The sequence below is a fragment of the Pelodiscus sinensis genome, chromosome 1 (genome assembly GCF_052426305.1).
Source record: "Pelodiscus sinensis isolate ZL-2025 chromosome 1, ASM5242630v1, whole genome shotgun sequence".
Taxonomy (NCBI): Eukaryota; Metazoa; Chordata; order Testudines; family Trionychidae; genus Pelodiscus; species Pelodiscus sinensis.
The window spans coordinates 117,773,569-117,799,180 of record NC_143052.1 but is presented as its reverse complement, the minus strand read 5'-3'; the positions used below and the strand labels follow the sequence as shown (position 1 = coordinate 117,799,180).

Sequence of the window (25,612 nt, the reverse complement as noted above, 5' to 3'; positions counted from 1 at the left end):
TTTTCATGAAGTAAAATGCTTATTTTACTCCATCAGTGGAGGGTGACTGGGCATTTCCTTTTTCTCCCCTCAAGCAAAACTTTGATATGCCCTTCAAAAAATGTTTTCTTTCCCTGCTTTCTCTCTTCCTGTTAATTCATTTTACAGTCCATCATTTTCATTCATTTCAGACTGTTGAAAGGAGCTCTACTGTGACTGGAGTAATAGTTTATGTACAAGTCTCCAGTCTGTTTTTTAGCTTTGCTGGAGACTAATTCCTTGATACTGAAAAATATGCTCTTAAAAGCCTGTATGTGAAAGCCATTGTCATGCTGCTCATCATTACTATTGTGAAATGAATGCAGATACTTTGTAAGGCATTTATACATGTATACTCCTTACATGGTATTTGGGTTCATTTCACAACGGTAATGATGAGCAGCGATCTCACTGTATGTTCTTTGACCCAGAATGTATGTAGAGAATTCAGAGGTTCCTGTAAATCCTCTGCATCTCCTTGCCGGTTGCCATTAATTAGTTCTTGTGTCACAGTGGCACGTTCATAAAACTTTCTTCCTAACTTCTGAAAAGTCTAAAAGGTGTTTCAAATTTATTGTAGGTCGAGATGACCAGAAAGCGGATTGCATTTTATTTTATGGGTTTGGAGACATATTTAGAATCAGCACCATGGTAGTGATGGAGAATGTAGGGCAACAGAAACTCTATGATATGGTATCCTATTGCCACAACATGAACAAGTAAGTAACTCTGGCTTCCTGATTCTTTATTTTTTTAATAACTTTTGAATTTTTTCTTCCATATTCGTAGATAATTTAGTAAAGAACATTCTATGAGACAGGATTTGTATATCCGAAGCTCATATAAAATGTAATTTTCCATTTGAAACAGATGAGTGTTAATTTACGTCTCTCTGTGTCTTACTATTTAAAAGATACACAAAGAAGTAGTAGTAGTTGTGTTGCAGTAGTAACACAACCCCTTTCAATCTGTGTGTATTGGAACATTTTTTTTTTTTTTTTTTGCTTTAGATAAATTAATACAGAATTGTCTCATTTAATCAGATATGCTTCAGAATAAGGTAAAACATCTGTCCTCGGCAGCGTTGTTAGCCAGTTTAGGAAATGTAGCAGGAGATTGGTTAGATTAGGCCAAAGCTTTCCTTTGTCAAACGATATTCTGAAGGATTAGAATCAGTAGTTCTTGTCATCGTCATCCTTCTCACTGAAATTGCAGATGGTCTTCATTTTCATGTAACTAATCCTTTTTAAGCTGTTCAATCAACAATAGTCATAGTAGTAAATAACATTCATATGTTGTGTAAAACAGTATTTCCTTCCATCAGTTATGTACTTCTTGAGTGACCCCTTTATTCTTTTTTGAGAGAAGGTAGGATCAGTGGCTTTCTCTGTACATTCATTTAATGTAATGTGTGTGCATCTGTATTTTACAATCTCCCTTAATTCTTCTCATCTATAAATATATTTCTGTACTCAGGTGTCGCCGTGTATTGATTGCTCAGCATTTTGATGAAATGTGGGATTCTGCAGATTGCAACAAAATGTGTGATAACTGCTGTAGAGACAAGTTTTGTAAGTAAACTGATGCTTTAATCTGAAAGCAGATGATAGGGTTATTATCTATGTCAAAGAAATGTCCAGTCTAGACAAAGTGTTTAAAATCTTATGAAAGAGGAATTCAACTAATAGGTCAATAATGTAGGCAAGCTAGAAGCACTGCCTATTTATTAAGGTTGCTCAATACTTCATGTTGCAAGACCCTGTTTTCCTTTGCTTATAAATTTGCTTAACTTTAACCATTTGGGCTGAAATTTTCAATGCTGCTGGGTATCTTTCTTAGGCTGAATTATTACATTTTCAGTTGAAACAATACTACTGTTCTTAAGAATAAGACTAAGGGAAAATGTTTTGTCTGTTAAAATTATATTCTGGTGTCCTTTTCTGTGAGAACTCTAGTGCCCTCATACTTGGCCAGGGTTAGCTTTTGTGTCAGATGTGCCTTTTTGCTGTCCCCGTGTGCAAATCTGCCCAAATTTGTCTTATGTATTTGAAAAAAAAATTCACACATGCTTGGTGAAGACTGTGTGGAATTCAGTAGCCAAAATCTCAGAATATTCCATTCACACTGGGCATGTTCCAATCCCTAGACCTCCTAGGTCTGATCAAACGTCACATGTGCCACCCTCACATAACAGTTGAGCATGCTCTAGTCTAAGGTTGTGGGTGCTCAGGACTTGCCCTGTAATTACTGCTCTGAACTGGGATTGGACCAGACTGTGGAATTTAGAGCAGGGAAGCTGTCTAGGCTGTGCTTTCAGTGCTGTTGCTGGTTCCCAGGCCGTATGGAGGAAAAGGTTTTTAATTGAAATGCCATGGGGATAAGAGGAAAATTGGGGGTGAGGGTAAGGAGTTGATTGGGGTATGGAGCCTGGTGGTGGTAGAGGAAGACAGACTGGGAATTGAAATATTTGGAACTAACTGGGAGATGAGGTGGTAGGGTGGCAAATCTAAGAAGTGCAGACTGGGACAGTGGTAGGTAAGGAGAATGGGACTGAGAGCCAGGTGTGTGTGAGAGGCATATTGAGGGGATGGGACAGAAGGAGCAACAGGGAGAAGAATCTGTGTCCACTGGAGAACACTATTTTTCAGAGCCTGGAATGGAATGAAAGACTCCTCTGCTATCAAAGTGGGTGTGACATCCACCCTCTCCGTCCGCCCGAGACTACAGACTTATCATAACGGTGGAAAGATTATTGGATACCATGGCTTCTGTTTGTCTATGACTACCTTGTGGAAAGGTTCTTGGTGGGTCATCCTGCTGGCCTGGTCTGAGGGGAGGAGAGATGTAGGAGAGCAAGTCTGGCTGCACTCACTCTTCAGTGGCAGTTCCTATCCTGTGGGTCTGCATGTTGTTGCCTGGCACATGAGGTTGCAGTACTACTCATATTTGGCTTTGCTGCTCCTCTGTCACGAGTGGAGCAGGGATGGCTGAGCTAAATCTGAGTGTATAGTATTGCAACGTGTTGCACAGGGTTGCAACGCTGTTCACTCAGATTTTACATAGCTGCCTCTCCATCATGAGTGAGGGCCAGAAGGACCAAACCTGAGCAGTGTTGTGACCCTAAGGGTACGTCTAGACTACCGCGTTTTGTCGACGGAAGTTTTGTCGACAGATACTGTCGACAAAACTTCCGTCGACAAAGAGCGTCCAGACACATTGAGTTCTGTCGACAAAGCAAGTTGCTTTGTCGACAGAACTCCATAGTCTGGACGCAACGTTACAGGCAATAACACCTTCTGTCGACAGAAGGTGTTATGCCTCGTAAAATGAGGTTTACCAGCGTCGACAAAACTGCTGAGTTCTGTCGACGTTATTGCGACAGAACTCAGCGGTAGTGTAGACGCTGGTATAGTTTTGTCGACAAAAGTCCATTTTTGTCGACAAAACTAGGTAGTCTAGACACACCCTAAGTGCCAGATCATAAAGTCTGGCATGGCAAGATAAGCTCAGCCCTGCCAGTGCCTAAAGTGAGTGTAGGGCAGGCTTTCCTATTCTCAGGATTAGCATTGCAGTGCCAGAGTAGAGGGAGCTGCTGTAACTGCTCTGTGCTTTTTGGTGGGGTAAAGAGGCAATGGAGGACAAGAAAGACCCTGGAACACTAATTTTGAATCAGGATAGTTGAATTTCTTTTGTCAAGGCATTTTTGAATCAGAAATTGTGGTGCAATTGCTGAACCTGTGACTTGTCCTAAATGAACTATAACAATTCTGATGTTTTTAAAAAAGTTTCATGATAAATCTGCAGGTGTAATCATCATACATGTACACAAGGGGGCAGAACTAATGTGACAGGCAGCTTTAGTGCTGGCTTTTTGTAACTTGAGTGTACAATGAGTTAGGGATGTTAGATAATGTGTAATTGATTAGTTGTGTAACTGCATGAAATCTTGGCAGTTACATGACTATTCAGTAGTCCCCAAAGGTGGGGCTGGCAGCCAGTGTGCTCCTGGTCCCACTCCCTGTATCAGAGGCAGCAGCACAGGGTGGCAGGTGGGAACTGGTTCGCAAAGGGGTCCAGTTTAAAAACCAGTTCCCCACATACACAGTCTGCCTGCCACCCTGCGCCACCCCAGGGCAGCAGTGCGGGGTGGCCTCAACCCCGTCCGCAGTGGTCCAAGCTCCCCATAGACAAAGGCCGGTCCGTGGCAGCAGACTTGTCTGCGGGTAGCTCGGACCACCCACAGACAGGGGCTGCTGCTAAGGATTAGCCTCTATCTGCAGTGAGCCCTACTGACCATGGTCAGAGGCTGCTTTGTGGGATGCCAGAGCAGCTTCTGTCCGTGGGGAGTTCGGACCCCCCCATGGACAGGCATTGCTTCCATGGGCCACTGCAGACAGAGGCTGCCTCCCTGCCCCCATCCTCCTGTGCTGCTGCATCTGATAAAAGCCAGCACCCTCGTGCTGCTGCCTCTCTAAGCCGGCCCCTAGCACTGGCTCCTGCCTGCTCCTTCCCCCCGCTTCGCTGCCTCTGTAGGAGGCAGCAAAGGGGGAAGCAGGGAGTCGGAGGAGCTTTAAAGTAGGCTCTGCACACATATCGGCTCCAGCCTGCTCCCATCATCCTCTGCACTGCTGCCTCTGATAGAGAAGGCAGCAGCATGGGAGTGGAGGGGGCAGTTGGATCCAGTGCTCGCGCGGAGCCTGCCTAAAGCCAGCTCCAGCTCCCTCCTCCCCCCCTGCCTCCGATACAGAGGCATGGGGGAGGGCGGGAGAGTGTGGGTAGTCACCAAGTTAAGTTTATTGGTTAATCACGTAGTCGACTACACATTGACATTCCTACAGTGAATACTCAAGGAGAGAATCCAAACACAGCAGTCCTGGCATTTATATAGTACCCGTCATACAAAGATTTTGGAGTGATCTAAACATTGCAACAGACCTGTGTAATATCAGAGCTTGGAGAAAAGTAAAGGAATCCTGATTCCACAGCTCTGATTACTAGGTTACTTTCTTCCACGTGTACTTTTTAATAACAGGCTTAGAGAAAGAGAGACCTATGAAGATGTTCAAATGACTTGTTTGACATAATCTTCTTGTCATTTGCTTATATATATTCTGTATAGGATGTGGACACTCCTAATTTCACAGAATGGGTCCTGCGCTTCTCGTTAGTGATAGAGTATTCTGTCTCCCCATCTCAGGAAAATAGCAACTCCTGGTCCTGTTGCTCACATTAGTGGCACTCTGCAGTTCTCAGTCTAACCTCTTCGTTTCAGGGACAAGCCATAGTCTGATTGAGCCACTCATTTTTGGTATAGCAGTGGGAAGAAAGAAGAAAAAAAATCTTAGTCTCTGGGAGCCAACAGACCAGATGTTTAAATTCTGTTCTTTCCTTCTCTAGCAGGGGTTTATCTCCTTCTGACTTCTGGGGCTCCAAGGGGCTGGCCCCTGGGCAGGTCTCTTCCCTGCCCCTTACCTCTGTTCTTGCAGAGCTCCTTCCTGGAACTTGATAGTATCGCTACAGTTCCTGCTCTTCTTCAGTGCATACTACTCCCACCACTTCTGGTTTGTCACTAAACTGACTAAAGGGGGGAGGCTTTTAACCTAGGCGGCCTTTGATAGGTTTGACTGGGACATCTGGAGCCAAACTGTTTCAGCTGGTACTAGTAGGTTCTTGATTGATTCTAGGTGTCTTAATTAACCTTGTCAAGACTTTGTGTGGTTATCAAAGAAACAGGAACTTGTTTAACCTGAGTCTGATATACCTGCTTTCTGTTACTTTCCTGTAACCATCTAGCTTGACCCCATCACAATAGATAGCTATCCAGATTTTATTTTTGCAAGTAATGAAGTATTAGATCAGACCTGGAACTGAACGTAGGCCTAGTTTGGGGATGTTCAGATCCTGGGTTTTGGATTGGATCTGTCTAATAAGAACTGGTTAGTGAAACTTTTTGAAGGAAGACTTTTCTGATTTGCTATTTTACGTTCAGTCTTCTGACAGTCATGCTTGTGGGGAAACTTACCATACTGACATTAGGTAGTCAGTGCAAATTGCCATGCAGAAGATATTTATTTCAGTGACCCACATGGGATGCTGTTACAATCTGTCTCATTGACATTTTTATCCATTTTTCCAGTGGAATAAATTTGTCAAATTTTACAATTTAAAATAAAAAGTGAGTAATTTTTCTAGTCTATAAACTCATTGAGGTAAGAAATGTCTGGTAGATATTTTGCAAAGCTCTTTGTAACTTTATTTTGCTCCGTAAATGTTTCATAATAAATATTACTGGGGGAAAAAAGGAATCCAGTAGCAAATAATGTTTTAGCTAGCTTTTGAGTCAGAAAAATGCAGCAAATAACAAAAACACTAAAGTCACGTCACGTGTACAAATGAGATTTAAATTGCTTATTTACCCTACATTAAGAAATTTGTTCATGACCATCTAATATGAACTCCTTTTAAAAAAAAAAAAAAAAAAAAAAAAAAAAGCTGTCTGGGTGTATCAGGTTCATTATTTGAAATAAGAACATAAGAATGCAGACCAATGGTCCATCCAGCCCAGTATCCTGTCTGCTGACAGCGGCCAATACCAGATGCCCCAGGGGGAGGGAACACAACCAGGTAATCCTCATGTGATTCCTCCCCTGTCATGCACCTGCAGAGGCTAGGGCAGAGGTGAGCAAAAGGGCCGGATTTGGCCTGCCAAGCAGGTTCATCTGGCCCGCGGAGGCCCTGCTGCTCCCCCACGCCAGGCCAATTAGGGCCTGGGGGTAGGGGAGTGCGCAAAGCTTCCTCCTGCCCTGCCAGGAACATGTGGTGCTTTGAAACACCATGAGCTGCTCGCGGGGCTGGAGGAGCCATCATGCGCTCCCCTGCCCCCAAGCCCTGATTGGCCTGGGGGTGGGGGAGCATACGAAGCCTCTTCCCGCCCTGGTTATGGGTGCCTAGTGGGAAGGAGGGGCAAAGAGGCTCTCGCATCCCCAGATCAATCATGGTCTGGGGAAGGGGAAGCCCAGAAGCCTCCTGGCCCCCGCCCCTTCTGGTTCTGGCCCCTTCCCGGCCAGAAATGATTGCCCACCCCTGGAATAGGGACACCATTACTACCCATCCTGGCTAATAGCTATTTATGGACCTTACCTCCATGAAAATCTCTCTAGCTCTTTTTTGAACCTGTTAAAGTCCTAGTCTTCACAACACCCTCTGGCAAGGTGTTCCACAGGTTGACTGTGCACTATGTGAAGAAAAACTTCCTTGTGTTTGTTTAAAACCTGCTGCCCATTAATTTCATGTGGTGACCCCTAGTTCTTATATTGTGGGAATAAGTACATAACCTTTCCTTATTCACTTTTTCCACACCAGTCATGATTTTATGGACCTCTATTATATCCCCTCTTAGTCTCCTCTTTTCTAAGATGAAAAGTCCAAGTCTTTTTAATCTCTCTTCACACGGGACCCATTCCACACCCCTAATCATTTTAGTTGCCCTTTTTTGAACCTTTTCCAATGCCAATATATCTTTTTTGAGATGAGGCAACCACATCTATATGTAGTATACAAGATTTGGGCATACCATGGTTTTATGTAGAGGCATTAAGATATTTTCCGTGTTATTCTCTATCCCTTTTTTTAATGATTCCTAACATTCTATTTGCCTTTTTGACTACTACTGCCCACTGAGTGGATGTTTTCAGAGAACTATCCACAATGACTCCAAGATCTCTCTCTTGAGTAGTCCCCATCATATTGTACGTATAGTTAGATTATTTTTTCAAATGTGCATTACTTTACATTTATCAACACTAAATTTCACTTACCATTTTGTTGCCCAATCACTTAGTTTGGTGAGATCTTTTTGAAGCTCTTCAGTCTGCTTTGGTCTTCACTATCTTGAGTAGTTTGGTATCATTTGCAAATGTTGCCACCTCACAGTTTACCCCTTTCTCTAGATCATTTTTAAATAAGTTGAATAGGATTGGTCCCAGGACAAACCCTTGAGGGACCCCACTAGTTACCTCTCTCCATTCGGAAAACTTACCATTTATTCCTACCCTTTGTTTTCTGATTTTTAACCAGATATCAGTCCATGAAAGGACTTTTCCTCTTATCCCATGATAACTTACATTGCTTAAGAGCCTTTGGAGAGGGACCTTGTCAAAGGCTTTCTGGAAATCTAAGTACACTATACCCACTGGATCCCCCTTCTCCACATTTGTTGACGCTCTCAAAGACCTCTAGCAGACTAGTAAGGCATGATTTCCCTTTACAGAAACCATGCTGACTTTCCCCCAACAAATTATGTTCATATATGTGTTTCACAATTTTATTCTTTACTATAGTTTCAACTAATTTGGCTGGCACTGACGTTAGACTCACTGTTCTGTAATTGCCAGGATCACCTCTAGAGCCCTTTTTAAATATTGGTGTCACGTTAGCTATCTTCCAGTCATTAGGTATGGAAGCTGATTTAAAGCATAGGTTACAAACCACAGTTAATAGTTCCACAATTTGCCATTTGAGTTCTTTCAGAATCTTTGGGTGAATGCTATCTGGTCCCAGTGACTTGTTAAGTTTATCAATTTGTTCCAAAACCTCCTCTGACACCTCAATCCGGGACAATTCCTCAGATTTGTCACCTAAAAAGAATGGCTCAAGTTTGGGAACCTCCCCAATATCCTCAGCCGTGAAGACTGAAGCAAAGAATTCGTTAAGCTTCTCTGCAATGACTTTATCATCTTTGAGTGCTCCTGTAGCATTTCGATTGTCCAAGGGCCCCACTTGTTGTTTAGCCATCTTCCTGCTTCTGATGATGTAGCCAGACAGACACCCCGCCCCCCATATCATCCATCTTATTTGCCTTCCTGAAGCATACAGGACAGAGAAGGAGCAATAAAATCAGCATAGTCTATGCTAGCTCATCTGATCCTGAGAAGCTGAAAACGTAGATATGAGGAGAGAACGATTAAGGCAATAAGCTGGCCTCGAGGCTGCAAGAAGTACCCGGCTGGCACCCATGTTGATACAAACGCACAGTCCCTGGAAGAGGAATTTCCCACTGAGAAAAGAATGCCCAGTACTTCCAATTTAGTTATCTCTCTTACAAGTGTAAATTAAGTTCACAACTCCCTTGTAAGAACTGGTCTCACAAAAGACAGACCAGCACCATTTGGCATCACAGATAAGAAAGAGAAATATGTGACCCCCTAGGTATAAAAGTGGGTACAGCAGCACACTCACTTTTGAGTGTCAATCTACCCTCTACCTGCTGGTCGGGTTAGGTGTTTGACCTCCCAAGGTTCTATGGGGACGCCCACCTCGTATTTTCGTCTTTCCTAGGAATTGAGGGACCGGCCCTGGCCTGACACGCTGGAGTCGAGAGGCACAGAAGGGGGTAAAAATTGTACCTCGATGTGGTCCTCTGTCTTAAGTGTACACAGACTAAGAGCTCTTTAAAGGTTAAGCTGTTACTTGGTACTATTATTTCTGTTTTTCCTATCTTTATCTTCTTTGTAACCATTTTTAAGACCTATATTTTGCTAGCAGTTAAGAAATAGAACAATAGCCATTGCAACCATATGATTTATAAGCTTCCTCAATAAACCTGTAACTGTTTAAGCTTTAACCTGACTCCTTCAGTTGCTGTAACAGAACCAGGCACAATTTAAAAGAAGTTCATCCGGTCTTAAGGGACAGATATAGGGAGAGCTTGGGCGTTTGGATTTGTGTCACTCCCAGGTGGCAGATCCTTTGGGGCACTTCTCAGCCTCCCCAAGGCTGCCCGCTGCGAAGGAATCACAGATTCTAGCAGCTAAAATCTGAAGTGTAATAAGCTCTCCCTGCAAACTTATTGGGGCACTCGTCAACCTCCTCCAGGTTGCCCGCTGCGGGGGACCCCGGTCTCAGCAGTTGAAGTCTCGGGTGTATAGCACACACACACACCACTCACTGCCCTGACCGTCGGCTGACAGATGTACTTAAAAAAACATTTTGCTGTTACTTTTTGAGTTTTTGGCTAGCTGTTCTTCAGGCTCATTTTTGGCTTTTCTTCTTATATTTTTACACTTCATTTAACAAAGTTGATGCTCCTTTCTATTTTCCTTATTAGGATTTGACTTCCACTTTTTAAAAGATGTCTTTTTATCTGCCATTGGTTCGTTTACTTGGTTGTTAAGCCACGGTGGCCCTTTTTGGTTCTCTAACTGTGTTTTTTAATTTAGGGTTTACATTTAAGTTGGGCCTCTATTTTGGTGTCTTTGAAAAGTTTCCATGCAGCTTGCAGATATTTTACTTTTGCCACTGTACCTTTTAATTTCTGTTTAACTATCTTCCTCATTTTTGTTCAGTTCCCCTTTCTGAAATTAAATGCTACAGTGTTAGTTTGCTAAGGCGTTTTTCCCACCACAGGGATGTTAAATTTATTACATTATGATCACTATTTCAAAGTGGTCCAGTTACATTTACCTCTTGAATCAGATCTTGTGCTCCACTTAGGACTAAATCAAGAAATTGCCTCTCCCCTTATGGGTTCCACATAACACTAAATGTCAGTGTTGTTCTAATGGTCTAGAATTCTAAGAACTGCTGTAGTATAACCAGCTTGAGCCTGCAAAGACTCGAGCACATGCTTTTTTATGCTTTGAGTAATGCCATTGAAATTATTGACTATTCAGGCTATGTCTACACTGCAGACTTCTTGTGCAAGAACTGTTTTGCACAAGAGTTCTTGTGCAAAAGATCTCGTGCAAGAATGCATCCACGCTGCCATGTGCTTTTGCGCAAGAGCGTCCCTGGCAGTGTGGACGCTCTCTTGCACAAGAAATCTCTGATAGCCATTTTAGCCATCGGGGTTTCTTGTGCAAGAAACCCCTGTTGCCCATCCACACTGCCTTCTTGTGAAAGAGCTCTTGCGCAAGAGGGCTTATTCCTCGTGGGGAAAGAAATAACTCTTGCGCGAGAAGCCCTCTGTTCCAACCCTTCAGGGGGTCGCCGAGTTAGTCTGTTACAGAAAAAACAGCAAGCAAATGGCCTGGTAGCACTTTATAGACTAACAAAACATGTAGTTGGTATCATGAGCTTTCGTGGGCACTGCCCACTTCTTCAGAAAGCTCATGATACCATCTCCATGTTTTGTTAGTCTATAAAGTGCTACAGACCATTTGCTTGCTGTTTTTTCTGTTCCGGCGCGTTACTGTAAATTTACTTGCCCGAGAATGCGTGTGCAGTGTAGACGCTCCTCAAGTTTTTGCGCAAGAACAACCATTCTTACATCTACACTGCAGGCTTTTTGTGCATCCTCAGTGTGCGAAATTGAGCATGTAGGAAAGTCTTTGCAAGATTGGAGTGAATTATGAGAATAAATGTGACTTTAGCAGGTATTGTCCATCACAAACATCTGATTTCAAAATATTACAGTAGTATAGAATTGTTTGTTTATATTTTATTAAAAAGTAACATGCATCTGGCTCGGTATGCTTCTTTTCAAACTACTACTCTTCTTTTCCTTGTAGTGGCAGAGAGAATGGATGTAACTGGATACTGCAGGGATCTAATAAAAATACTAGAACAAGCAGATAACATGAGTGAAAAACTCACTCCACTGAAATTAATTGATGCTTGGCTGGGCAAAGGTGTGTCAAAGTTAAGAGTGGCTGATGTTGTTCCTCCAGCACTCCCCCGTGATGAACTGGAAAGGATTATTGCCCATTTCCTTCTGCAGCAGTATCTGAAGTAAGTGTGACCATTCATTTCTTACCTTTGAAATCTAGTAATTACTTTCTGTGCAACAGTGGTGTCTTGGTATAATATAGTAGTGGATGTGTTAGCAATTTGTTCATTTCAGAAGCTTCTAGTCTGGCTATGAAAAGTTTACACAGAGTATTATTTTTCTATTTACTCTTGGAAAACAATCTGTGTGTCATTTTTAAGACCAAAAACTTGAAAAATTTAATAATGAAAATGTTGCTTAACATAATACGTTTCTGGTTTTGTAGTTTAAAAACGCTGCTGCTTTTAAAAAATGCTAAATGTTTTAATGATGGTCCCCAATCCTTCAAGTGTCACTGAGGATTTGTGTAGCATGGCATTAGTTTCAGTGAGATGAGATAAGTGAAGAAAGCTACCTCTACAGAACCTTTCGCAGCATTAGGGGTTTACTGTCACATGAGATTTTAAAAAACACAGCGAAAATTACACTGATTTAATTTTGTAACTTGTTATTCCTTGTATGTCTGCTGCTTTCTTTTCAACATAAGGATCTCTAAATATATGGGACTCTGACATCCTTTCTGTCATGAACAAATGACAAAGGATTTACATGGTTGACCTTTAGGAGTCTTAGTGGCCAGGAAGGTGACCAGCTCAAAATATTATCCTCTCCCCCCCCTTCCTTCGCATCCGGGTATCATATCATTTGTATCCCACTAGATGAATAAGAAGCACTGAAAAGTCAGCAAAGTGAAATAAAGTGCCCATCATAAGAGTCAGTCCTGCCAACTCCCATTTTAATTCAATTATTATTTGCTTGCATAGATGCAACAAGGTCAAGCCATTAGTGGGGCATCTGTTCATATCAGTTCCCAAATGTCTCCACATTTTCCTCTCATATCTATTCTGCCCACTTTACTGCTCTGAGTTTTTAATCTGACGGTGGCTTAACTTTTGCAGAGAAGACTTCAGTTTCACAGCGTATGCTACAATAGCCTACTTGAAAATAGGACCCAAAGCTGATCTGCTGAAAAATGAGGCACATATTATCACCATACAAGGGAGATCAAACAAAAAGGTATTTGTGTGTGTGTGTGTGTGTGTGTGTGTGTGTGTGTGTGTGTATTTGTGTGTATCTCTCTATCTCTATCTGTGTATATATATATATTTACACAGAGACAGAGGGACATTACTTATTATTTTTCTTCTGTTAGTATTTACCACAGTTGGTCAGTGCCTGTTTACTGTGCGGAGAACCAAGAATGTTTTCTTCAGTGTACTCCCTCTCTACCTGAAATATGTTAATTTTAAGCCTTCTGCAATAGTGTCTTATTTTTCCAACTGCACGTCTGAAGATGCAAAACGTAAGAGGGTGCAGAAGAGGGAGAAAGTCTTGTACTGATTTAAACAAAAAAAAGTCAGAAATGTCATTCTCTACACTTCACCTGAACAGATTTACTCGTTCTCACTGTGTGTAATACAGTGGAATTAACATGTGTAATCTATGCATTTAGAAGCATATTGCAGCAAGAATATCATTCTTTGAATTCCAGGTAATATAAATATTAAACCACTGTTGTCACTATGGAGTGTCTCTTACAGCTCTCATAAGTTACAGGTTTCACATTGGGCATTATGGAAGTGTTGATTTATAGCTGAAACCCTTTTGACAATGTCAAAAGCTATATAGCTATAGCAACATATTCTTTCCTGTTAAACTTGTGCAAATCCCTAGCAATGCTATCAATTTTACATGATATGATGTGAATTCTTATAACAAGAACTTGAATCAATTAATAGATTTATTTAGAAGAATTGTTGCTGTGTCATTATTAAGTGTAACTGAATCAGTCTACAAATGACATTTCAAGTTGCCTGTCTATCCCCAATTAAAATACAGATTAACAAAATTGTGATACTTAAATAAAATTAGGGACCACTTACATTTTATAGCTATTTCGACAGAAAGTTGAAATAGGTTTCGATCCTGCCAGATTTTGCTCATGTAAGAACTGTGCCATGTGAGCAAGAATTTATCAGATCAGACCCTTGATCAGCTCTAGTGAGGCTGCAATTGGTTGCATGTTGGCTTTGTCATTAACAGGAAAATCTCGGGAATTTTACATAGCAGCTTAATAGAATGCGTCATTGCTACATCATATGTATTTGTCATATCCCTTTAAAGCCAGTAATATCTATTATAGGTTCAGCTGTATCATTCTCCTGAATATAGCAGGTACTGTAATATACTGTTAATGCTGTCCTGTGTGCATTACCTTTTTGAAGAAATTTGGCATATCAGAGGAACTTCTCATAGGTGCTGTTGCAAAGGAGCAAAGCAATAGCCATAACAAGAATTCATCTGTACTTCACTCGTAATAAAACTTGATCATTATACTACATCTGTGTATTGAAAGAGGGTCATGGTCTTAACTGAGTTTTGTTTATGATCCACAGGTCAAATCTTCTCAGGCTTCTAATTCTGAAGGGACTGGTGGAAATGTACAAGACGACATTTCTAAGACAGTCCAAAACGCTGCTGCAAAGAAGGCAAAAGAACATAAAAGGCGTCATCGTGAGAACAGCTTTAAAGCAAAGAAGAGTAAGGTTGAGGAGGAGGAGGAGGATGATGATGATGATGACCGGCTGGTAGTCCTTGTCTGAATTTTACAATGAAAAGTGTATCTAGGATCCTGCTGTCTCTGCTTCTCTATGAGAACTTGGTGCAGAAATGTAATTTGTATTTTATTAATTGCTTCTTTTAAATGCAAAGCATTTGTGTTAGTTGTTCCTTAAAAAGATTGGGCAAAATCTTAATGCAATTTCTGAACATGCAAGCAGACAAAAATCTGGCAGCATGGTGTTAACCCTTTGTTTATCCACTGACTGCTTATTACCAAAATAATCAGTATCTGGTGATATGGCTGTGATGTCACAGATGCAGACTGTTTCAATATATATAGCTTTTTTTAACCCTCTTACGTTACAAAGCACATAGTGTCGGATAGTACAGTATACTGTAGTAATGCTCTTACAAATGCATATAAACATAAAGCATCCTTGTTATTTCCTCTAGCTACATTGCTTTTAATGATAGGAAGAAGCAAACTAGACAGTATATATTCACACAACAACACATATATTATATCATCTCTTAGAAACTGGGGTCATATTTTCTTAAATTCCTCCTGCTTGTTCATATGGAAGAATTACCCTTTCAGGATTTGTTTAAATGTTAGAAAAGAATACATTGGCTAAAGGTTGTATTTTCTAAAGTGTGTAATAAAGCTTAGTGTCCGACTCCTACTGAAAGTCAGCAGGAGTAAGGCATCCAACTCCCTGTGGGGTTTTCAAAAGTATCTTATTTAAAGAAAAACCAAAACACTTGCTTGCCCTTGTGCAAGCATGTTTTCGGTTTAGTTCATGTTGTATTATTTTGGTGAACGTACAAACAATGATTTCATGAATGAATCTAACCAAGAACATAAATCATTGCCTTTTAAACACAAATCTATAGAGCAACTTCATCATGCCTCATATTGGGCCTCACCCTGCTCGTATTGAAGTCAGTGGGGAAACTAATCACTGAGAATGATTAGGCCTACAGTCTCACAGGAACATGCATGCTTCTGCTCCAGTGTGCTGCGGTAGAATGTGGGCAGGAGTCTATTGGTGCATCAGTACTTCATGGAAGATGCATGGAGCAGCTATGGAAATGTTTTTCAGTTTTCGCTCAGTTAAGTGTTTTATGTATTCTAGACCTACAGAAATTTAATCTGCAGTATGGCCTCTCAATCCTAATTTTTTTTAGATCAACCACTTTGTCAAATATTTTTATTTATGCTCGCAAGATGTTGTAAACAGCAAACAGAGCACAAGCCACTGAACAATGCCTATTTGTAGAACTCCGCTGATAATTATTGACAACCGGCTAGGTGGTGATGATGACAATGATGATAGCAAACAAAGCAGATTTTGTTGGGTCATATGCAAGAAACCAGGAAATCGGTGGTTAGTAGACAGAAAAGAACAACATTTATTAATTGAGACCTTTGGACAAGATCCTCAGGTGGTGCAAGTTGGAAGAACCCCCCACACGGCAAAGAAACAATACTGATTTACACTAGCTGGGCATCTGGCCCCTCAGATTCAAATTTTACGAGAGAACAAAGTAAAACCAAAAATACATGATTAAACTATTATTGATAGCATCCCTTCCTCAAATGATCAGTTGTAGCTGTAAAAAACATCCACAACTGATGAAGCTGAATGTTTATAATTAAGTTCAAAGATGATTTTAGGAAATTTTTGAGATGGCACTCTAGCTGAGTGTTAACACTTGGGTCAGCAGTGACACCCTGGGAGCTTGAAATTGACATGTTCCTTTGATTAACTTTATTTATCTTAATTATGTACCCAACAAATTGTTGATATAAGAGTACCAACAGCCCTACTATTACATTTAGGATTATCAGGAAAGCTGTGTGCATTTAGTCAATCTGAGAGAGAATTGTCCTGATGTGTAACAATCCTACCTGTCATTCCTAAATCCTGAACGTACAGGGCCTTGTCTACACTCGTTAGAATTATGCATATTTGATGGCAGGGAGCTATGTGGGCCAATTTAGGTTTTGTACAGCGGCTTGTTAATAGGGCTCATCCTTGCCTATACTACCAATTTTTGCTTTAAAGTGCATATATATTTTATATACATTAGAGATGGACCCAAGCTCCTAAAATGCTAGTGAAGTTCAGATTTGGAGATGAAATTTCACAAAAAGCCCATGGCCTAATTTTTTTTTTCTTATCGCACTTAAACAGAGATTTACCTAAGGCTTTCTTACTAGCTAACTTTTGTGCAGCTGCTTAAAGTAATGCTGTGTGTAAACACAAAAACATGCAGATCAATGAAATGTATTAGTAGACAAAACTTGCGCAAATAAATTAATCCCTTTATTGGGGTGGTAACAAAAGTTTAAGACTACATCATTGTGCTGGCACATGTTTCTGGCAGTGTTTGTCCATAACAGCCATGTGCTAAGTGTTCTTTGTGGTGCTAAACTAGATAGTCAAAGCTGTAATAATTACTGACACAAAGATAGTGCTGAAAAATGATGTATTAGATCACAGAGAACGGTGGTGGTAGGACAACAACTAGTATTGCTAAATATTTTGAATGGGTAAGGAATTGATAATTTCTGACATATAGCCATTGTTGGTATGTACAGTGGCCCTGGAATTTGGAAAGTGAGTTTAAACATTGTTCTAAAAAAAAAACCAATTTTGAATAGAGCCGGTATTGCTGGAAATACATTCAGCAACGATTTCCAAATTTTGTTCCGAGTTAAGCATTGATAGGACCTGAGGCTGATAATGGTGGAGATTTCATTGTAGAAGAGAATATAGGAATAGAAAATTGATTTTTTGAGACCATTAATCTTGCTTTTTACTATAAATACATCCTTGTGGTTTTTCCACATATAAGCTTCCTGAAAGTCTAGTATTGAACTTTTAAAATATTGTACATTAACAAATCACGGTGGATGAGAATCAAAGTGAGTATGGAGTAGGTGCCCAACTCTATATACAGTAAAACTCCATTGGTCCAACACCATCAGGAACCCAGAAGTGCTCCGGGCAGCCGGACCATTGGAGCTGCCCTGCCCCTGGCTTCCCCGATTCAGCCGCTGCTGAAACTGACCAGCGGCTGACTCTGGGAAGCCCGAGGCAGAGCAGTTCTGCCTCAGGCTTCCCAGAGTCAGACGCTGGTCAGTTTCAGCAGCGGCTGACTTGGGGACGCCTGGGGCAGAGCAGCTGGGGTGCTGCTGGGTTGGTCCGGTAGCACTGCTCCTTGGCGCTGTGGGACCAACCCGGCAGCACCCCAGCTGCTCTGCCGCACGTTTCCTGATTCAGCTGCTGTTGAAACTGACCAGCAGCGGCTGAATCGGGGACGTCTGGGGCAGAGCCGGACTATCGGAAGGGGGGGGCTATGAGGGGCCTGGGGTGGCATCCCCCCCACACCACCCTAGATCCCTCATAGCATCCCCTTCCGATAGTCCGGTATATCTAATAATCCGGCACCCCCTGGGTCCTAAAGGTGCCGGATTATCGGAAGTTTACTGTAGCATATGACTTAAGACCTAAAAGCAGTACCGGTCTGCCTTTGTTTTGTTGTAACTGCAGGATGACGACAACTGCCAGGTTTTTATGCTGGCAAGCTCAAATGTCAAGCAGTTTTTAATTTCCAAGATATAAGTACAAATATTATTGTTTTTATTAAAGGTAGACAAACTTATGTAAGTAGCCTGTAGGTCCCTGTTTGCACACTGACGTTGTACCTGCACATGTGCACTTAAAAAAGAAAATATTTTCATAGAAACGATTGTACTGACTTTTTGCACTTTGTTACAGAACTGGGCATTGTGTTTCTTTAGATGCTTACTAATTTGCTTCAAAATGTTGTATCTTGAAACAACTGCTATAGTTTTATTTCTGAATAGTGCATTTTAACCCTGTGTGCTTGATTATATAAAAACAGTGGCTACAGTAGTGGAAAAATAAGTAAAACATAGATAACAATATAAAGCTACTGAGTTCTGGCCATTAAAAGTCCTATATTTTCTTCAGTTTAAGATGTATTGTTTTTTCCCTACTCTTCCCCTCCACGCCTTCATTGTGTCTGCCTCACATCTTTTGGGTCATTATTTTTAACTTGCAAATTTACTCCTGGGGGAATTCTGTGACTAAACATTGTGCACTAAAATTATACACATTTAAAAAAAATAATGCAATATAATCATGCTACTTTCAAATATTTTGGTAACATTTTAAACTACAGCACAAAGATGGAGAATGGAATTGGAGAGCATTGGAGGAAATCCCCAAACCCCCTCTCACAGTAATGTAGCCAGTATTTACCCTTTACTTCTAGGTATTACTAGTCAACAGATCTATGCAGCTATGTGCTCAATGTTACGTCATAGGCAACTGAAGGGCAAGTGCGGGCAGGGGACTCAAACTCATAATTTATGTTGACTACTGGCCAGCTCCAGAAAGGTCAGTAACAAACAGTTCATGGACTACATTTTGAAAGACTGAAAAAAATTCCTAACCCTCCCCGCCCCCTCCCCCCAAAGTGATGTTATGGTTACCAGCTGCTCTGAGCTATCCAAACTGACCTGCATGCACTGCTGGAGAGGGACTCGCAACTGCTTTTGTGGCTTCCATTTACTTCCCCATCAGAAATCATTTTTCTGCAGGGAATCAAAGACATTGTGGGGTCTATGCATTCTACACACATGCAGTCATGTAGAATTCCCCCAAGAGTACAAATTGTATCTGACTTGCTGTTGTCTAGCAGGTAGGAGTCTCACAAAATGCCTTGTTTAAATCAGCCACACAGGAAATTCCCTCTCTCATCAATTCCCTTCCCACTGACCATCCATGATGGATGTCATCTTATTGCCTGGTTCATAGTGAGAGGAAACACAACCTATAGGAGACCTGACCTATCAAGTAATCTTGTGTTGGAGGAGTGGTGGCCATGTGGTAACCCTATATACCTCCTTTTTTGAGGCATAAGAGATCTTGTGCAAAAGGGGTTTTTTTGGCGCAAAATGGACCAATCTACAATGTTTGATTTTGTGCAGGAACCTGTGCAAAAAGCATTGGCAGAGATATGCAAATGACAGCGCAACAAATGCTAATGCATACTCATTAGCATACTCTTTGCTGACATACCTGCAGTGTAGACGTAGCCTATATTTGGGTCATTTTTCAAGGCTAGCTAGTGCATGTCTATAGTTCCTGAAACAATAGCTCAGAAGTGTGACCTACCTCATTCATTTCTGTGGATGCTAATCAGATGCTTAATGATAATTTAGATTCAATCAGTGATGAGAGGAAAAACCATATTTATAAAGACCTGCACAATCTATTGGGACCAACAGCTTTTTTAGCCATACTAACTAAAAGAGTGGGTGAGAGAGCGCACCACCATTTTCCTCCCCAAACAAGAACAGTTTTAGCAGGTCTGAACTGAAGCACCACGCTCAGGATGTCTAGCAGGTCACACAAACTTCAGGCAGGGGAAACGAACCCTGTGAAGCCCAGTGGAATTGATGGACTTGGTGTCTTCAACCTCCATGGAGGGCAATTAAATTCTGATAATGTGCAGCTTGCTGTTAATGGTACTTGAGGGGTCAGAGCTTAAAGCATCACTACCTTGTCCTGCCACCCAGACTTTTACCACTGGGCCTCATCCTTCAAACACCAGAGTCAGTATTTTTGTCATTAATTCTTTGGAGTAAGGCAGTGTTTCCCAATTTTATTTGGCCAAGGAACCCTTTTCAGCTTTTCAGAATTTCAAGGAACCCCTAGGTTTGTCAAGCAAAAAAAAAGGGGGGGGGGGGGCGGGAGGAGAAAGAGACCCACCAATTCATGAAAATCACATTCTTTCCCAGAGACCTCCCCCCCACCTCCTTTCCATGAGGCCTCATCCGCTCTGTTCCCCTCCTCTCCATCACTTGCTATCCCCAGCCCTTATACCTGTCTCACCCTAGTGAGAGTGAGGTGTGGGGTGGGAATGGGGGATTTGGGTGTGGAAAGGGGTGAGAAGTACAAGCTCTGGGAGGGAATTTGGATGCAGGAGAAGGGGCTGTTGGCTCGGGGAGGGGGCTCTAGGCTGGGGAGTGTTGAGCTCAGGTGGAAGGTTGGGGTGCTGAGCAAGCCAGGGCTTGTGGATGTGAGGGTGCAGGAGTTTGGGCTGGATATGTGAGGGACTCAGGGCAAGGAGGCTGTGAGTATGATGGGCTCAGGACACAGATTTGTGATGTGTGGATGGTGCAGGAGTGTTGTGGCAGAAGACTGAATATGTGGGATGCAGGAGTTTGGGGATGTAAGAGGCTCAGGACAGAGGGTTCCAGTGTATGATAGGCTCAGATTTGGGGTCAGGTGGTGCAGGAGTGTTATGATGCTGCAGTGAAATGGGGGTTTGGTCCCACTTGGGGGCTTGTTGGCCAGGCTTCATTTTTAAAATAAAATGTCAAACTCAAAAGGTTTTAGCATTGTCTTTATATGTGAGGGGGTGAGGAACCTGTTTTGAGTCAAAGGTCACTGACCCACACAAAAGTCAGTTGGGGCCACACAAGTGAGATGCAAAAAACAAAACAAAAACTCCTCAAAAAAGGCCCAAGCCTCACTAATGTGGTCCCAAATGCGCTGGTGGGGGTAGGGGACAGAGTGCTAGTGGGTGCTGGGGCTGGGAAGAGGGTGCCGCTGGGTGGAAGGATGCTGGCTCAGGTGGCAGGGTGCTGGGGCAAGGTGCTGTGGTCAGGGACATGGTCCTGCTGGGCAGTAGGGTGACTGGCAGGGTGCTGGGACAAGGAACAGGGTGCTGCTGGGTGCTAGAGTGGATGGCAGGGTGCTGGGGCCAGGGCCAGGGTGGTGCTGAGTCCTGGGGTGTGAGGCAAGGTGCTGGGGCCAGGGCGGTGCTAGAGTGGATGGCAGGGCTGCCAAGGAGCGGGATGGGGTGCAGGATCTGGGAAGGAGGTGGGAGGTACAAGGGGTCAAGGTCTGGGTGGTAGGTAGGGTGCAGAAGCAGGCTGGATGTAGGGTGTCTGACCAGGGGGAGGGAGCAGGAGCAGATTGGGGGTAGGGTGCAAGAAGCGGACTTGGGTAGGAGTTGGACCTCCTTGATCTGGCACCCTCTAGATCTGACTGGTCCCAGATGAGGAATTTTTGGACCAGGGGAGGTCATTTCAGGGCTCCTGGTTTCCCCCTTCCCCACTAGGCTTCTTTGCACCTCTATCCCCTGAAACCCAACTGAGCTGCTCACCCCTACTGGTTCCCTGCACCTCCCCCAAAACCATCTCCCACAATCCAAGGGAGTGCAGCACCAGTTCCCTGCAGCCCCTCACAGCCCAGCTGAGCTGCCCTTCTGTTCCGTATGCCCTCCCTCATCCACCTCAGCCCAGCTGAGACCTGCACTGGATCCCTGCATGCCTCCCACACAGGACTGCTGAGCCCCGTTTCCCTGCACCTCCCCCAAGCCCCGCAAAACTACTGACCCAAGAACCGATTCCCTGCCTCTCTCTCCCCTTGAGTCTAGCCCTGGTTCCTGGCACCTCCCTCCTCCTGCAGCCAAACTGAGCTCTGAGCGCCACACTGAGCTCAATTTCCCTGCACCTTCCCCCAAACCACGCAGACATGCTGAGCCAGTGCTGATTCCCTGCCCCTGCCTTCCTCCCTCCCCTTGGCTGTGTCTGTACTGGCGCGATCTTGCACCAAAGCGGCCGCTCTTGCACAAAAATTTGCTGCCTGTCTACACTGGCCGTGTGTTCTTGCGCAAGTACACTGACGTTCTCATGTATGAAATCAGGGCTTCTTGCGCAAGAACTACGATGCTCCCACTCAGGAATAAACCCTTTTGCGCAACTATTCTTGCATAAGAGGCCAGTGTAGACAGGCAACATGAATTTCTTGAGCAAGAAAGCCCTATGGCTAAAATGGCCATTGGCACTTTCTCGGGCAAGGGAGCGTCCACACTGCCATAAATGCTCTTGTGCAAAAGCACAGTTTGCACATGGCAGTGTGGATGTGTTCTTGCACAAGAACTTTTGTGCAAGATGTTCTTGTGCAAGAAACAACCAGTGTAGACATAGTCTAAGAGTTTCCTCCCATGAGCAAAATGAATTTTGTGTTGTGCACCAGTACTGAGTTCATGTGGCTTGTTTGGATGTGCCACCCAAGTTAATAATAAATATTTTTAAACCTCTACCGCCATGTCTCCTCCCCTTGCTCCATCAGGTCCCCTGGTGCCTACTGCCCCTCCCCCCTCCCCTGCTGTCCTGATTCCTACTCTTCTCACTGTCCTCAGCTCTCCTGCAACCTGCCTCCCTCCACCAGCCCTTCTCTCCTCTTTGTGCCCACTCCTCCAGTAGCCCCACTCTGATCATGTGAGCTACCCCTCCTCATCCCCTCTTCTAACACCTCCCTCTACAGACCTGCCCTGTGTCTCTCCCCTGATGCTGGTCCCTCCCCTGCAGGTGTCTGCCCTTCTGCTTCACCCCCAGAATCCCTTGGCACCTGCATCTTCTCTTACCCCTGCACCCTCCTGGTGCCTCCCCCTTCCCTCACTGCCCCTGTGCCCTTTGCCCCCTTTTTCCCTGATGCCCTCCCCTCACCACCCTCTGCCCCCATTCTCCTCATGCCCTGTGCCCTCTCACATGACTTGCTCCATCCCAGCCTTCCTCATGCCCATCCCTTCTTTCAAGCCTTCTCCCAGCACTCCCCCTCCTCCCTCTAGCCCCCAATACCCTTACCCTCTTCCCCTCCCAGCATCACTCTGTCCCCCTCCCACTGACACCTCCCCTCCTGCCTTTTTCCTTATTGTCTGCACTTGATCCCCTGCCATTTGTCTCTCCTCCACCCCTGTCCCTTTGGTGCCTTCCCCTTCCCCTCCTCCTCTGCACAAGCACCTTCCTCTCCCAGCCCTTCCCCTTTCCCTCTGCACAAGCCCCTTCCCTCCCTCTCCCGTACCTTCTGCCTTCCACTTTGCGGGGCTGGAGTCTGTGCTCTGTCCCCGGACTCCGAACCCGCAACTCAGCCATGCGGCGCAACACAGCACCCAGCAGGTTTCAAATCCCGGGCGGTGACGTTACATCATGTCCGGGCGTCTACCCACTGGTATGAGCACGCTGCGCAGGGCAGCAGCAGCCAGCAAGGGGGAGCTCAGAGAAGGTTGTGCATGGCAGGAACGGGACCGGGACGGAGGAGATCTGCTCCTCCAAATATTGCTGGAGCGTGGGCACCACGAGCCCACACAACTTGCCGCCCATTCCTCTGCTGGCTAGCTGGCTCTCTCTCTCTCTTTCAGAGGGGGCGGGGGAGTGCCGGCTCCTCGCGGAACCCCTAGTTTTGCTCCGCGGAACCCCAGGATTCCCCAGAGCACCAATTGGGAAACACTGGAGTAAGGAGTCCTTTTTTAAAAAACAGAAACAATAGGCAGGTAACAGATCATACTGGAATACTGGATTATGCTTTGGGACATAACAGGATGGTTATGAAAAAAAGCAGGTTTTCAAAGTGTCTCTGATCACCTTAACTACCCTTTGCTCCCTTACCAAGTCTTTACATGGGCCTATTTTAACAGTCCATACCAAGAAAGAAAATCTTCAAATAATGATTTTTTTCAATTAAACTTACCTTGCTCTTTTCTCCTCTTCTATGCTGCTACCACCCCTCTCTCCCCCAGCCAAAAGAGAAAAAAAAGCTGATTTTAATAAGCAAGTGACTTCACGTGCTTAGATGCATATTTAGTAGGAGTTGATATGATGCAAGCTTCCTCATACAGGCAAACCTACATAAATGTGCATTTGTCAAGATTTAAAAAAAAAAAAAAAAAAAAGCTATCTGCTATAAAGCTATATTTAGGCACTTATAAGGTTAGTCTGCTGTTTTCAAAATGTATGTGCTGCATTTACTCTACCAGCTGTGTCAGGTAATTAAAACTACTTTTATCTATAGTTGATTTGGCCAAGGCCAGGGGAGGGGTCACACCTGATGTTTGTAGGTTAGTGCTTCATGATGAATACACCAAACCCCTAACAGACAAAATTAAATTTCTTCCTTCTCTGTTATAGTCATGCTTTCAACACACTCCCCCTTTCTCTGAATAGGAGATGATCAGTGATGGAGCATCTGTAACTGCTAAAACTTCCTTGTTTCAATATTTTTTGCTCAAATCTCTAGTATAGTTTTGGGAGTAAATCTAACAGTCCACCAAGCTAGTTTTTCCCTTTCCCAAGATAGATATTAACAAAGATACCAAAACATAGTTGTACTTAATTAAAATGACTTGTTTTGAAGTTTAAGAGAGATAGCTGTCAGTCTGTATCTGCAAAAACAATGAGGAGCTCTGTGACACCTTAAGGGCATAAGCTTTCATGGGTAAAACCCTCATCTCTATTTCTCATAGTATTTAAGACTAAAGCTTGGAATTTTATACAGGATTAGACACCACATAATGGAAAACTTCCCTTTAAATGAAATTAATTGACTCATGCTTCTTTATTACAGTAATTAATATTACATAATTAGGCTAAATTGATTTCCTGGAAGAAGTTGCAATGAAAATGGCCATTCTGATTTAGTGGAGTGCATAACACTGTTAGTGTAATTTAAAAAAAAAATATTGCTTTGGAAATTAATATTTCAATATAAAAAAGCAAAGCAGTCCATAGAATACAGAGAAAATATTTAGGAATGACATTAAAGTTCTTGATTTCTTTGAGTATTTATTTTCAAGGCTTAACAGATACTGAAAGCTAGCTGCAGAAAATGCTTGAGATTGGAGTTAGTTTGCATCCTTACATCACTATGCATAACATGCCATTTATAACTTCCAACATGCTATGAGCTAACATATTTCCCCGGTGTTTTTCAGGTCCTTAATTTTTTTTTGAAAATGAAAGGAAAATTCATACCAGGGCTACTTGCTCTTCCCCTTCCTGTCCCTGTCAGAGAGCAAAAGCAAAGTGTACAGTTCGTCTGCCCCCTGCGCTCCCTAGCCAGAGTGAAGAATGCGGCAAACTGCACTTGCCCCTTGCTCACTGACATGGGGGAACAGCCAGCAATGTCCCTATACAAACCTGGAGGGGATGTCTAGAGGGTGGGAGGCTCAGGGCTGGGGCAATCCCAGACAGCCCCTTTCACCTGCCTGATGATTCTGTGTCTTTTGTGTGTGGTTTTACGAGAAGAAGTCCCATCCTAGGCACATCCCATTTTCCTGGCACAACCAAACCCTTATGTTGCTTTAAGTTCTGATAAAAAGAAGCTGTACACTGATTTTGGTGGTCCTAGCTCTTATTGATTAGGAGTTCTTGAACAAATA

General features: G+C 43.2%; 1 protein-coding gene across 5 annotated transcripts in view; it reads left to right on the top strand.

Moving 5' to 3' along the window:
• Positions 1–18,347, top strand: part of RECQL (RecQ like helicase) — a 43,844-nt gene extending 25,497 nt beyond the window's left edge. For all 5 annotated transcript variants that reach the window (XM_075898057.2, XM_075898041.2, XM_006121277.5 and 2 more), the window contains exons 11-15: positions 599–737; positions 1,495–1,589; positions 11,526–11,745; positions 12,682–12,799; positions 14,179–18,347. In XM_075898057.2, the coding sequence (XP_075754172.2) occupies positions 599–737; positions 1,495–1,589; positions 11,526–11,745; positions 12,682–12,799; positions 14,179–14,385 (779 nt within the window). In that variant the 3' untranslated portion in view covers positions 14,386–18,347. The remainder of the gene's footprint in view (positions 1–598; positions 738–1,494; positions 1,590–11,525; positions 11,746–12,681; positions 12,800–14,178) is intronic.
• Positions 18,348–25,612: the final 7,265 nt, after the last annotated feature.